General features: G+C 35.2%; 5 protein-coding genes across 5 annotated transcripts; 4 read left to right on the top strand and 1 right to left on the bottom strand.

Moving 5' to 3' along the window:
• Positions 1-299: 299 nt before the first annotated feature.
• B0P05DRAFT_554000 (Rho GTPase activation protein) lies at positions 300-2,659 on the top strand. Its single transcript, XM_051579632.1, has 11 exons — positions 300-480; positions 539-546; positions 598-666; positions 716-729; positions 781-991; positions 1,041-1,384; positions 1,436-1,661; positions 1,711-1,890; positions 1,935-2,105; positions 2,156-2,284; positions 2,335-2,659. The coding sequence occupies exons 1-11, from the start codon at positions 371-373 to the stop codon at positions 2,625-2,627; spliced, it is 1,755 nt and encodes a 584-aa protein (XP_051431978.1). The 5' UTR covers positions 300-370; the 3' UTR covers positions 2,628-2,659.
• Positions 2,660-2,688: 29 nt separating this feature from the next.
• B0P05DRAFT_214506 (fumble-domain-containing protein) lies at positions 2,689-4,352 on the bottom strand. Its single transcript, XM_051573246.1, has 8 exons — positions 4,058-4,352; positions 3,745-4,015; positions 3,588-3,697; positions 3,521-3,541; positions 3,353-3,413; positions 3,017-3,304; positions 2,857-2,970; positions 2,689-2,812 (listed from the first exon to the last, which is right to left on the bottom strand). The coding sequence occupies exons 1-8, from the start codon at positions 4,163-4,165 to the stop codon at positions 2,751-2,753; spliced, it is 1,035 nt and encodes a 344-aa protein (XP_051431977.1). The 5' UTR covers positions 4,166-4,352; the 3' UTR covers positions 2,689-2,750.
• Positions 4,353-6,510: 2,158 nt separating this feature from the next.
• B0P05DRAFT_598975 (MAP kinase) lies at positions 6,511-8,491 on the top strand. The gene is made up of 13 exons (XM_051583190.1): positions 6,511-6,646; positions 6,696-6,741; positions 6,797-6,883; positions 6,932-6,984; positions 7,028-7,160; positions 7,214-7,238; positions 7,283-7,317; positions 7,361-7,610; positions 7,666-7,745; positions 7,789-7,855; positions 7,899-8,020; positions 8,068-8,228; positions 8,268-8,491. The coding sequence occupies exons 1-13, from the start codon at positions 6,543-6,545 to the stop codon at positions 8,437-8,439; spliced, it is 1,335 nt and encodes a 444-aa protein (XP_051431976.1). The 5' UTR covers positions 6,511-6,542; the 3' UTR covers positions 8,440-8,491.
• Positions 8,492-8,573: 82 nt separating this feature from the next.
• Positions 8,574-10,587, top strand: B0P05DRAFT_553967 (major facilitator superfamily domain-containing protein). The gene is made up of 4 exons (XM_051579631.1): positions 8,574-9,033; positions 9,093-9,832; positions 9,878-10,016; positions 10,060-10,587. Exons 1-4 carry the CDS (start codon positions 8,616-8,618, stop codon positions 10,308-10,310), a joined length of 1,548 nt encoding a protein of 515 aa, XP_051431975.1. The 5' UTR covers positions 8,574-8,615; the 3' UTR covers positions 10,311-10,587.
• A 246-nt stretch (positions 10,588-10,833) lies between these two features.
• On the top strand, positions 10,834-12,255 carry B0P05DRAFT_553963 (uncharacterized protein). The gene is made up of 3 exons (XM_051579630.1): positions 10,834-11,306; positions 11,353-11,803; positions 11,869-12,255. Exons 1-2 carry the CDS (start codon positions 11,062-11,064, stop codon positions 11,771-11,773), a joined length of 666 nt encoding a protein of 221 aa, XP_051431974.1. The 5' UTR covers positions 10,834-11,061; the 3' UTR covers positions 11,774-11,803; positions 11,869-12,255.
• The last annotated feature ends 1,070 nt before the right edge of the window (positions 12,256-13,325 follow it).

The raw sequence follows: 13,325 nt of genomic DNA, 5'->3' as shown, positions 1-13,325 counted from the left end.
ACTGTTAAACATTTTGGTATTTTCATATGAGTGCAGCTTTTGGTAGTTAGTTTTGCCAAGTATGACTGCAAGCAAGTAAACTAGTGGCCTAATAAATAGATTGGCATTAAATAGTAATATATGAAGACACTTGTAAAAGAATATAAAGTCAAGTTTGAAAACAAACAACAAAGGAAAGGAGCAGCTATAATCTCTTTAAGTCTTTCGTAAACAAAGTCTATCCTAACAAGAAGTGGGATTTTCATAATGTATAGTTGAATCAGATCATATTTATAAATGAATCCCCCTTTTTATTGGCTATTACTTTCACAGATCTTTTTTTTAGATTGCCGCTAAACCTCGATGGATAAAACTTGTTCTTTCACTAGTTATGTCGCAATACTTGATAGCTGTATGGGACTATGACGCAGAAGGCGAGTTTGAACTTTCTTTTAAGCAAGGAGACAGGATTAAACTATTGGAAAAACATAACGACGACTGGTAAACGTTATATTTCATGTTATTTATATATGCTTATGCTTTTTTTCTTTTCAAATAGGTGGGAAGGTGAAGAGCTCTTAATCTCGATGGAGTTGTATTCATAAGAGTTTGATATAGGCGAACTTCGAGAGTCTATTGGTTTTTTTCCTGCAAATAGAATAAGGTTAGAGACTACAGAAGAACTAGGTAAGCAGAGACTTGGCGTTTAAAGTGGTTACTGACCCATTGAAAATAGCTTCTCAGAGCAAGGTAAAGGATGTCTCTTTTTTTATTTATTTTATAATCTTTTGAACATGTTAGACGACGCAGTGCGAAAACGGGACAGCCGAGGAAACAAAAAATATAGACCAAAACTTACCTTCACCTTCTCTTCGACACCATGACTCAGTACAGTCTGAGACAGATGCTATTATATCACACGAAGCAATCAAATCTCCACTTCATCCAGTAGCATCAGCACCAGCAATATTGACCGAGTCTCCTTTACCACAAGGATGGGAGCATGCTTATGGTAAAGAAAAAGAAATAAGCATTAGATATATACTTAATTGATTATAAAGATGAGGATGGAACAATTTATTATTTCAATGAAATGACAGGTGAATCAAGATGGGATAGACCTATTGAGGAAGAGGAACAGAATCAACCACCACCGCTCCCACCTCGAAACAATGCTGCAGACGATAACTTGGATACTTTGATAGAAGGCATCAAACCAGAAGAACTTCAAAAACTCGAGTTTGATAAACTACAAAAAGAATGGATCCGACATAAAGGATATATACAGATGAAAATGATTTCTGATAATGAAGCTGGTAACAAATTGAGCTCTTGGAAAGTATATTATGCAGTTTTGTCCAATGGGTTTTTATTGTTGTATAAAGAAGCTCATGCCAAGAACAAGGTAAAAGAAAAAAAAAGGTATTTAGAATGACAGACAGCTGATTACGGATAGAAATCATCCAAATCGCGTGTGCCTATAGGTAGTTTTGATTTAGATTCATGCAAAATAGATCCTGCAGGAAAACAAGACACAAAGCGCAAGCATGTCTTTATTATCTCCACACCTAAAAAAGTCAAATTGTATGTTCAAACCACAAGTGACAAAGAATTTTCATCTTGGCTTGATGCTATCATGAGAGAACTGATAGCGCGTAAAGAAGGACAGAATGAAGACTCAGGTAAAAAAAAAAAGCCTTTCCTCTGTGTATAGATATTTATATAATGTAGAAATATTACGGCTGCTAAGATCTCTTAGTATTGACGAAAGTCAAATGAAAGTAAACAGAAAAATAGTACAAGAAGACGAAAACAAAAAGAAGCATTGGTTCTCTTCAAAGCAAGGCACTACAGCCTATCCTCAAAAATCAGATTCAAGATATGTGTATGGACAAGCACAGCCTTCTGATGGTGAGCGAAATATTTTGATAAGCACAAACCAACCTCTTTTATAGAAAATGACGTGTTTGGTGGTTATTTGCATATGGAGGAGAATGGAGACATTCCTCGCATTGTCTCCCTTTGTGTTAATGAAGTAGAGGTTAGAGGACTGAAATCAGTGGGTATTTATCGATTATCGGGACCTGCATCTTCTATACAAAAATACAGGACCATGTTCAATAATAGTAAGTGTTTTAATTTGCTGAGTGTTTTCCAACCTGTTTTGATTATATAGAGGAGCCAGTTTTACTTAAAGAAGAACATGATATCAATGCAGTTACCGGTTTACTTAAGCTTTATTTTCGTGAATTGCGCAATCCTTTGATGACATACGAGTACTATGAATGGTTCCTTGATGCAGCAAGTAAGTACGACTTTTTAGATAAACAAAGCAACTCAATGCTGTCTGCTTAGGAATGACTGATTATGAAGAGAGAATGTATCAAATCAAATCGGTGATTCACAGTCTGCCAAAGCCAAACTATTTGGTGCTTGAATATTTAATGCGACATTTAGGTCGAGTGGCTTCTTATTCTGATATCAACAAGATGGAAGCTTCTAATTTAGCACTTATCTTTTCTGTAGGTCTCTTAAGAGCACCACAAGAAGATTTAAGCAGTATCATGATGTCTGATCTACAAAGCAAAGTGATTGAAGCTATCATTCAACAAGTAGATTGGTTCTTTGAAGATGATAATGAAGAATAATACCCCACATTTAACTAGAAATATATATATTATGTTTAATTCAATTTGGCTGATCGAACTTCAAGATTATCCAAGTTTTCTAACACTTCGAGAACAGAGTTGGTATTATTGGTGATATCAGGCTTATAGTTTTCTGAAAATGAGAATGAATGTCTTGCTTTTTTCACTGGTTGATGTTTCAAAAACTAGGGAGGACTTAGTATATGCATTTCATTAATGTTATCTTTACTTACTGCTCCTGTTGCTCCTAAATGGCCTTCGTGACGTAAAAACAAGGCTTTCATTTCCCCTTTAGACCAAAAGTTAATAGCATAAGATAAAGAGTTCATTGTGATTGGGTGTCCTAATAAGTTTTTTTTTAGTATCTGCCTGTGTTGTTATTGATTTACCTCGAATAAAGCATCCACCAAAATAAATACGCTTAATACCATGTTGTTGAGCATTTAAATAGGCAATTTGACCAATGTTATTGCTGACCATATACAACAAGCTTTTTGCAATATCAGCAGAAGCAAAATTATTTTTATCCTGACGAGCACCTTTTTTAAACACTTTGCCAAAACTCGAAGCTATCCGCGATGATTTGAGTCCAAGTTTACTATAATCAGAACCATATATATCTCCCACTAGTAAATCTACATTTCTATTGTCACCAGATTTCGAGATCTCCAACATGTCTATACAAATTATGAGCACTTTTGTTCTTGTATGCTTTTGTGTATTACCATCAAATGAAGATGCATCCGTCAACATAGATAGTAAACCCCAAAGTGTACCACCGCCCAGCTGTTACTGTTAGTAAGCATAGTAAGATCGTCTGTATACTTTACCGAGGTACCACTGATACGAGAAAAGTCATGTGGTCCAGGCCCATCCACCTTGAGAATACTCACCCCAGAACCAATATTAACAAGCTATATAAAATATTAACACATAAGCTGTCAAATACCATAAATTTACCATATATGGGTATACGTCTTTTGATTTTTCTTCAAATCGAATTGGATCAGCATCAAGCTCATTATAGGTAAAGACTTCATAGGGTATCTCTGTAATAAAGAAACTCAAACCTAGTAATCATGATAAGCTAGCTTATCAATAGCCTTACTTATTTTACCTGTTATCAAGCATTCCATTTCATCCTCCTTCTGAACAACTACACCAGGTAGTCGTGAAGCTAGTTTGTCATAATATAAATGAGCACCACCTCCTGTCGCTTTCAACACTTGTTGTTTAGCACCATTGCGTCTAGCATCCTGTAATAATGCCACGATATAGTCAATACAATCATCTACTTTTTCTGTTTCGAATTTTTTGAAATGCAAGCGGCCTCCTTGACGGTCTGCCGATAAAGTAAAATAAATAACTTTGGCAAGTGAACCACCAATCTATGTTATGTTAATAATAAATTGAGAGAGTGATATGCTTACATCGACAGCTATTTGAGATACATGCTCGGTTTGGTTAGGCAACACGATGTCTCTTGTTTCATGAGCAGCATAGAATGCTTCGGATACACAGGCTCCAACAACATTCATTGTATATATATATAAAAGGGGAACAATAATAAGAGAAAAAGAAGGAAAAACAAATATAGAATGGCTTGTTATAATCCTATTAAATCGGCGCCTTATTAAGAAGTTCTGTTCCCAAGATTTTAAATAGTGTTGGGGTAACCAAACAACTATTTAGAAGAGCACTAAACTTATTGCTGCTTGCTGATTAGTGATGAAACATAGTATTATTTACTAGCTAAATTTCTTTTTGAAAAAAGACAAACAAATAAAGAAAGGAACCATCAGAATGCTGTAGAGTAAATACGTGTAGTAATGGGATATTTTTCATGGGAAGAAATACATAAACTCAGCACTGACTCTTGGTCGTTTTATCTTTTGCTAATGAAGAATTACATAAGCACTCCAATTTTCTTCATGTTTACGTGGAACTAGTGTATTAGTACACTTAAGATACTTGCCGAGCAGTTCACTGTCCGCTAGTTCAATGAATCAAGTGTGCTTTGACAAGATATTCTACTTGAATTGGCATATTGATGATGCATTACTTGTTTAATCAATAGAGACGACAAGATAAAAATACTTTAGCATCAAGGATAAAAAGCCATACAGACCTTCTACTTTTTCTTAAACATATAAAGGTAGCATAAGGCCTGTTTATGCATAAATGCTCTAAATACCTACCATACAAGGTGCCTTTGGCGACTTGTAAAAAATGGCCAAAATAACTTTTCGACTAAAGGGTACAACAAAAAATAGAACTATTGACAAGATTAAATACTCAAATTGTGCGTTCAAAGCTGTAGTTTTTGGTAAATGTGTTTGCTTGCCAATTTTACTATGAAAACGATAAGATACGAATGAAAGCCTTGTAAACGTCTTTGCCTATTTTCTCAATATTTTAGCAGCAAACATTGTGTGTCCTTCACACCAAAAGACTGAAAGAATAAATATCTACTTTTTCCACTGCATCAAAACTACAAAACTACATCTTTATGCGGTTCTCAGCAAAAGCTCGATTTTTCATATGGCGAGAAGAAATGGTATTGGCTTCTATTTGCAATCTCCGCACCTACCCATTCTGTATGTCCTAGGTTCATTTACCCCCATATTTACATTATGAAATGACAATCTTTCTATTTCTCCATTTTTTTAGCACTCAAAATAACATAAGATGCTTTAGAGAGATCCATTGCTGAAAAGTTCTATATGACACCTAGAGCAAAAACGCTCGAAACACAGCTTAAACATGTCAATCTTTGATCCTCTATTACTCGACAACTACGTTATCAAAACAGCTCATTTTTTTTATTTAAAATATGTTCTCTTGAGTCCAGGAATCGAATGGTACCATTGGTTTGGCTGTTGTGCGAAATTTATTTTTTGACCGATGGGGGATCGAAAATTTTTGGAATGCCAGATTGACCCCGATGTAGATCTGATCCAACCGAAATGAGCTGAGATCACGTCTAAATACTTTTAATGAAAAGAAAGTGAGTTTGCTAAGACCAAAAGGTTGACTTGATTTGAGCATTAGCTTCAAATCTACATCCAAAGTTCATTGTACACTGTAATTGGTAGAAAAGAGGTTCATTTCAGCAGATATTGCTCTATACTACTGTATAAGTGATTTATTTTCTCTAAACAACTGGACTGTTTACCTCAATAGAAGGCACATCAGTGCCAATAAACTTGTACTCAAAACCTCATTTCAAAGTTCTTTGCTGATATAACTGGATCTTGATTTAGATTAGTGTTGATTGTAAAACCAGAAAACCAAAAGTTATTTATCAGCATGCATGCCACATGCGACAAATGTCCCAAGCTTAATAAATGATTCAAACCAAGAACTATCGGTACAATTATGGTGCCATTCTTCCTGAAAACAAATCTCATCTTGGCAGTTCAATGGCATAACTAGAAAAAAACTTTTCTTTAAATAATAAAGCAAAAAAAAAAAAAAAAAAAAAAAAAAACACTTTTTTTTTATGTGTGTTTTTGTTGGCAGTTACTTGATAATGACTATTAAATGCTACATATAAAAATGTAACGTAATTTGCGTTTCTTCATTATCCATGACTAATAGCTATAAATTACCACATAGTGCACTGATTGTCATAATTCCATTTTCCTGCCTTACTTTTACATAAATGACAAATTAGTTCAGAAAGAATTGCGATATTGAATCAATCAACAAAGTCTTACAGTTTTGAAATGAATATAGGGCCTTGGATTCTTCATGTACTGAAACTCAGTGTGTCAATAAATAAGAATAATACTGCACCAACGATGTTCTAGAAGCTATTTTGGGTTTTATAAACGGAGTTTATTGTGAAATACACAAAAGTACATCATTCTTTTTCTTTTCTCTTTTCTTCTTTTCTGCAACACTTTTTATACTATGACAGGATACCAAGCATTTCCAGTACTAAACCAGCAATTTATAGTTGACAAAAAATATCAGTTTATTCGTGAAATGGGCCAAGGTGCCTATGGTGTTGTCTGGTAAAAAGAACAATAATGAATATAACGTAACTGATTTTTTTTTATAAAGCGCTGCAAAAGATACCGAGACAGGAGACCAAGTTGCTATTAAAAAAGTGAGAGAGATTAGGAACTTCAAAACAGAATCATAATACGCGTATGCATCAATAGGTTTGCCGTATCTTTGAAAAGACAATTCTAGCTAAAAGAGCCTTGCGTGAAGTAAAACTATTGAAATTCTTTAATGGACACGAAAATGTAAAGGATAATCGAAGCAAATGGTAACAAGGAATTAATAGTGTATAGATTACTTCTGTTTTAGACATGGATATCGTAAATCTGCAAGACTTTAATGAACTGTAATATAACAGCCAGTTGAACACGACTAATTATTTCCTACAGTTATCTTGTGCAAGAACTTATGGAAGCAGATCTTCATCAGATCATAAGATCAGGTCAACCTTTAACAGATGCACACTTTCAATACTTTGTCTATCAAGTCTGTCGAGGACTCAAGTATATTCACAGTGCAAATGTGAGTGTTCTATTCGTAACCAGTCTATTTTAGTTTCTAATTCTTTATTTTAGGTGCTGCATAGAGATTTAAAGCCAGGTTTGTAAGCCTTTTTTGATGATTAAGCATAACAATGACGATAGGAAACTTGCTGGTCAATGCTGACTGTGAACTAAAAGTAAGATTCAGCATACCTTATCAGTAACTGACGCTATAGAAAGATTTGTGATTTTGGGCTGGCTCGTGGTTATTCCGAGAATCCTGATCATAACGTAGGCTTCATGACAGAATATGTAGCTACAAGATGGTATCGAGCACCCGAGATTATGCTTAGTTTTCAGAATTATACCAAAGCAAGTACGTATTCCATTGTTTGTGCAGTTCATTCATTTAGTATAGTTGATATGTGGTCTGTTGGTTGTATTTTTGCCGAAATGCTTGGCGGAAGACCTTTGTTTAAGGGTAGAGACTGTAGGTAGTTTGTGCATGTGTGTCTATATGTACCTATTTTGAACAATGAAAATAGATGTTGATCAATTAAACCAAATCCTTGGTATTCTTGGTACTCCCGATGAAGAGACGTTGGTCCGAGTGGGCAGTGATAGAGTAAGTAGCCTATTGAATTCATTCCAGTAACATCCTATAATAGGCCCAAGTTTATATTCGAAGCCTTCCTCGAATGCCAAAGATCCCTTTTGAGAATTTGTATCCCAGAGGTAAATCAACCAACACGTCTGTAATGCTCATTTGTATGAACAGCAAATCCTATGGCTATTGATCTCTTGAACAAGTTGTTGGAATTTGACCCTTCAAAGCGCATCACTGTTGAAGAAGCACTTGCTCATCCTTATCTCAGTGCATATCATGATGAAGATGATGAGGCAAGTATCAAATAAGAAAAAGTATTTTTTCTAAATGATGGGTGTAGCCTACACATTCTCAGACGTTTGATTTTTCATTTGAAGTTGTTGACTCGGTTGATGAAATGCGTCGTATGATTGCACAAGAAGTTATGTCATTCAAGGCAAACAAACAAGATTCTCAACGTCCTACAGCCAATAGTGGCACAAACTTGAAAAGACGCGAAAGGTTAGTTAACTTAATCGTTATGTTTATTAAGCGATATAGTTTGTCTGCTCAAGACCGCGAAACATTGGCAGCAGCTCAAGCAGCTCCAGCAGGTACAGCTGATTCTGGATTAGCTGGCATAGGATCCGTTGCTGAAGCAGCTGTTCATCCACCAACAAACCGTGATATGCAAGTAGATGATTTGGAAAGAGAATTAAGTGGTGCTGTTTGATCTCTATTGTATAATATACCTAATAAACAAAATCCTTATCTGTTTCAAGATACAATGATGAGCAAATGATGTCAGTTGATAAAGAGATACAACACTGTCATTTCTTTTTCCCTCTGTCTTTTTTTTTTTCTTTTTTTTTTTTCTCTCTCTCTCTCTCTCTCTCTCTCTTTATTCATATGGTTACTTACCTATTGCCTAAACTTCTTTACGTCTGTTTATACAGCGTATTAGGTTCTGCTATACCTTATCTATCCTTATTCTATGCCGATGTACTTCACTTGCCTTCTCAGCAAATAGGTATCATTTTAGCCATTGCTCCTTTTATTCAGAGTCTTGCTTGTCCTTTCTGGACTTATCAAGTAGACAAAAGACCAGAATGGCATGGTAGACTCATGGCCATTTTGATGTTTATTGGTGGCTTTAGTATACTTGGACTCATGTTTATTCCTTTGTTCTTAACGCATGGTTCACAATCTTCTGTGTTATTGATTACTGTTGCTCTGGCAGTCACTTTTGCTTTCTTTGGGCAACCAGTTACTGTATTGGTAGACAGTGCTGTACTCAAAATATTAGGTGATAATGCTATCTATTATGGTAAGTTGGATATTCAAAAAAAAGGGGGGGGGATGCAGAATTGTTAAGCTTCAGTATAGGAGACCAAAGATTATGGGGGTCTGTTTCAAACGGTGTCTGCATTTTACTTGTGGGTTATTTTATTGGATTATTTGGGATCAACTGTGCATTTTATATATTTGGCGTTAGTGTAGTGGCTTTTATTATCATGGCACTATTTACTCGAGTTACCTATGTTTCATCAGAAGAGACAATAGAGAATGAGCCCTTACTACAGGATGGGAACAAGATCAAGGGATTCTATACTATGGATCCAACAGCTGCAGATGAAACTGACCATGCAGGCAATGGTTTTGTTCATTCTGACATGCAACGTGTGACCAGTATAGCAAATACATTACTAACTGAAAGCGGTGCTGGTGGCGATCTCCATTTGCAGAGAACAGTGACTTCTTTGGCAGTTCGAGATGTACAAGATGAAGCCAATGAATTGTTGGATCACATGGACAATTTACCACCATTAGGTCTTGCATTATCCCATATTCCTACAGTGGATACTTCATTGGCTGCCTTTGCAAGCATTGTTGAAGAATCTGAACTTGCTGAAGTTGGTCCTAGCTTAAAACACACTATATTTGGATCAGTTAAAGTATGGACATTTTTGTTAATGTCACTTTTGTTTGGTGTCTTTTATTCCATGATCGCCCAGTTTTTGTTTCTTTTTTTGAAGCAAGATTTAAAACTCGATTCTTCTGTCATTGGTTGGACAGGTCCTCTTGGCGGTATTACTGAAGTGTCAACGTTTTATGTTTCCCGACTAGTAAGTTATGATTTAGGTTTTCATGTGTACTTATAATACCTGTAGCTATCTAAAAAATTTAGCGTTGAGAGCCTTGTTACTGTTGCTCATTTGACAATTATTTTAAGGAATTATATCTACGAAATTCTTCAACCTGGTCATCCAAGTACAACAATCATAGCCCTGGCTTTACAACTCCTAAATGGTATTTATTGTATACATAATTTAAGAAAGCTAACATGATACAGGTTTCTCATATGCACTAATTTGGTCCACTTGTGTGTCAGAAGTAGATCAAATGTTCCCAACAAATCAACGGGCAATTGCTCAAGGCCTTTTGGCTAGTTTCTTTAACGGCATTGGGTTTGGTTTAGGCTGTATCTTGGGAGGGTTTGCATATGACCATTATGGTGCAGCCATGTTGTTCAATTTATCTATTGCTGTGAGCTTAATTAGTTTGATTGTGTTCTGGAGCGGGAGGTTGTTGAAGTCTCCTTAGTTCTCATACCCTTTTAAAAAAATCTAAAGAAATATATCCACTCTATTGCGCATGTTTTTTATATATGAGGCCCATTTTGGTCTATCTCTCTATGAAATAGGCTACACTCCCTGCCCCCTTCTTTTTTACATGGCCATATTGTGTCAGGATCATTTTGTGGGCTGTAACGGTAGAGTCCTAATAAAGTAACTTGTAAGGTGAAAAAGAACACATTTACATATGTATCTCTTTCGTTTTCCTTCTCTCCTAAAAACAATTGGCTATAACTTAAAAAAAAGGAGATCGCAACAAATATGTGTAGCGCGTAAATCCATTTAATCTACAGAAATTACACAAGAACGGGCTTTTTCCTTTTATATGCATAAAGTTTATGCATAACAATTGGTGAAGGTTGTTGCCGGGCCTCTCCCCCCTTGAAAGTGATAGTCGTTTCAAGTAAAATAGAAGCTTTGTGTTCTTCTAAATGACAAAACCTTCTTTCTACAAAATAGAATTCTTCTTGATTCATTCTTTTTAGAGATAGCTTATTTTTTATTATGACAGAAATATCATATAGTCCAATCAAAGCCTTGTCCGCATCTTTGTTTGATTCATTATAAATGACAGGACATCTTATATTTTTAGTTTTGATGCAGTTGGAGAGTTTGTACCACTTGTTATTTGAATAGGCTATAAATACACCAATTTGTTTTGTTCTAGTTTTTTCTTTCTTCTCTTCTATTCAATATCTAATTTAGTTAACAATTTTCAAATGTTACCTACTATTTATTCAGTATCCTCGGATAACAATATTGATCTTGAATCATTAAGTGATAGTGGCTCCTTTTCATCCTCAAGCACTTCCTCTACTACTTTGGTGATTCCTAAGAAAACCAATAACAACGATAAGAAAAAGCGCTATCAATGTAAAGAATGTCACAAGAGTTTTAGTAGACCAAGTCAACTACAGACTCATACATATACGCATACTTCTGAAAAACCATTTCAATGTCTCAGGTATTTGATTAACAAAAGTGTTCCTGTATACTCATGTTATCGTTAGTCCTAATTGCGGTCGACGCTTTTCTGTCGTATCAAACCTGAGACGTCATTTAAAAGTTCACCAAAAGCCTCTGGTTCCAAATACATTGTCACCAGAAGATAGAATACGTTGCGTGCAACGTCTAATGAAACAATGTAGCAACACGTCTTCTAAGAAAAAAGAGCAGAAACATCCATATTGTCCACAAGAGTCTAATCGGCAAAGAGTGTTGTTTCCTTCTCTATTACCAGCACCATCGTATCCACACCACAACCAAAGCAGAACATATAGTCCCAACTTACCTGCCATTCGCCACAGTACAAGCAGTAGCTTTAGGTTTGAATCAATCTATCCAGTTCATGATGTTCTCCAAGTCCCCTTCACATCCACTTATCATGTCTATGGCAATCCTCAACAATGGACAGAGCTAGGTGATATTTAATTTCTTTTTTCCCTTCTCGCCTGCCTTAGTCTTGAGATAATATTTCTACTATTAAGTTTCAACCATTTGTTTTATATTGACCATAACTTGTCAACCATGCTTTTTCTTGTTTTTCAATCCGCAGTAATTATTAACATATGCTATTGTTTAAATTGTTTCAGTTCATTTTTTCTTTTCCTTATGTTTCCCTCTCTTTCTTTCATTATGAATTTATATAGGCAATAAAGAAATGTAAACCTTATTTCAATATTTTCATTATCCTTCATTCAACCTTGCTATTTACATGTGAATTTAAGCTTATTTTATGCTTTGATACTTTTTTCCTATTCGTGCATTTTGAGGAACAATCAATATCAATTTCAACAACGATTCGGTTGAGCTATTCGTGTCAACAAACATGAGTGCGGACAGATATATGCCTGAAATTTAAGCTTCCTCTAATGTAACATGATAAAAAGTAACATTGCTCTACGTTAATAAACAGTGACACAGCAAAACCGAGAAAAAAAAAAGAGACCAAACATATCCTTTGTTTACTTCCATATATGCATGCATGGCCCCAATAAGAACATAAAATCTTATTGACTGGATTGGATGTCTTAGTAACTTTAGTAACGGAAAAAACACACTGCAAATTAGGAACATTTTACATTCTTCTCAGAAGTTATTCATCAACTTTAAGATTCTATTTGAAGACTTGTATACCCAAAGTTTAATTATAAAGATAAAGTCGAAATCATCACAAGTCTTTAGAGATAATACTTTAAACTTTTTATATAATCAAAGTGGGTCAAGGCAATTTGATTTAGTACTCATTGAACCCTACTTACTGCTCTATAAAGTAAAAATATATAGCTTTTGAACTAAAACGTTATTTGGGTTTAAATTGTATAGGGTTTGTCAATGCTTTATTTTGCAACAAACAACAGTGTGTGTGTATGTGTGTGTGTTTTTGTATTTTTCAATTGATCAGCACAATGACTATCGTCATTAACTTTGTTCAAATACACTGCCTTATAATTTAGAATGTCAATACTGAAGAGTTCTTAGTTTCTGATGCCTGTTTGCATTTTGGCTTGCAAAGCATATGCTGCTTCTTAGACAAATGTCCTGCTGTCGAAAATTTAGTTCAATAATTTCAAAGAAATAATCCCGGCAATTCTCTTTCTGATTTACTCTAGAGAGAATACAATATTTAATGGATGGGGTCAATGCAACGCAATACATTCCAGGTTTGTCTTCAGCCTTGAAGAAGCTGTAAGCAAGTTTCATTATGTTTTTGAGCGAGAATAACACCACTTATGTTCATTCAAACAGATAGCCCTGCACATTCGAATGTCTGTGGTATGCTCCAGTAAGCAAGATTACATTTCTGTGTAAAGTGCTGCACCCTGAAGCTGAGCAAGAAGAATGGTATGTCTCTAGAAGAAAGTAGTGCCACTGTCGAGAAGCTCAGTCAGGAGTAGGAGTCAAGAATGCGGCAATATCATTCTTTTGGCAGCTTCGATATTGACGAGGAGAATGTTTTTACTAACGATATAGTATCTGGGGG

The sequence above is a fragment of the Gilbertella persicaria genome (assembly GCF_025201335.1).
Source record: "Gilbertella persicaria strain CBS 190.32 chromosome Unknown B0P05scaffold_39, whole genome shotgun sequence".
Lineage (NCBI taxonomy): Eukaryota > Fungi > Mucoromycota > Mucoromycetes > Mucorales > Choanephoraceae > Gilbertella > Gilbertella persicaria.
The sequence above is the reverse complement of the archived record's forward strand: the minus strand, read 5'-3'. Positions and strand labels throughout refer to the sequence as shown.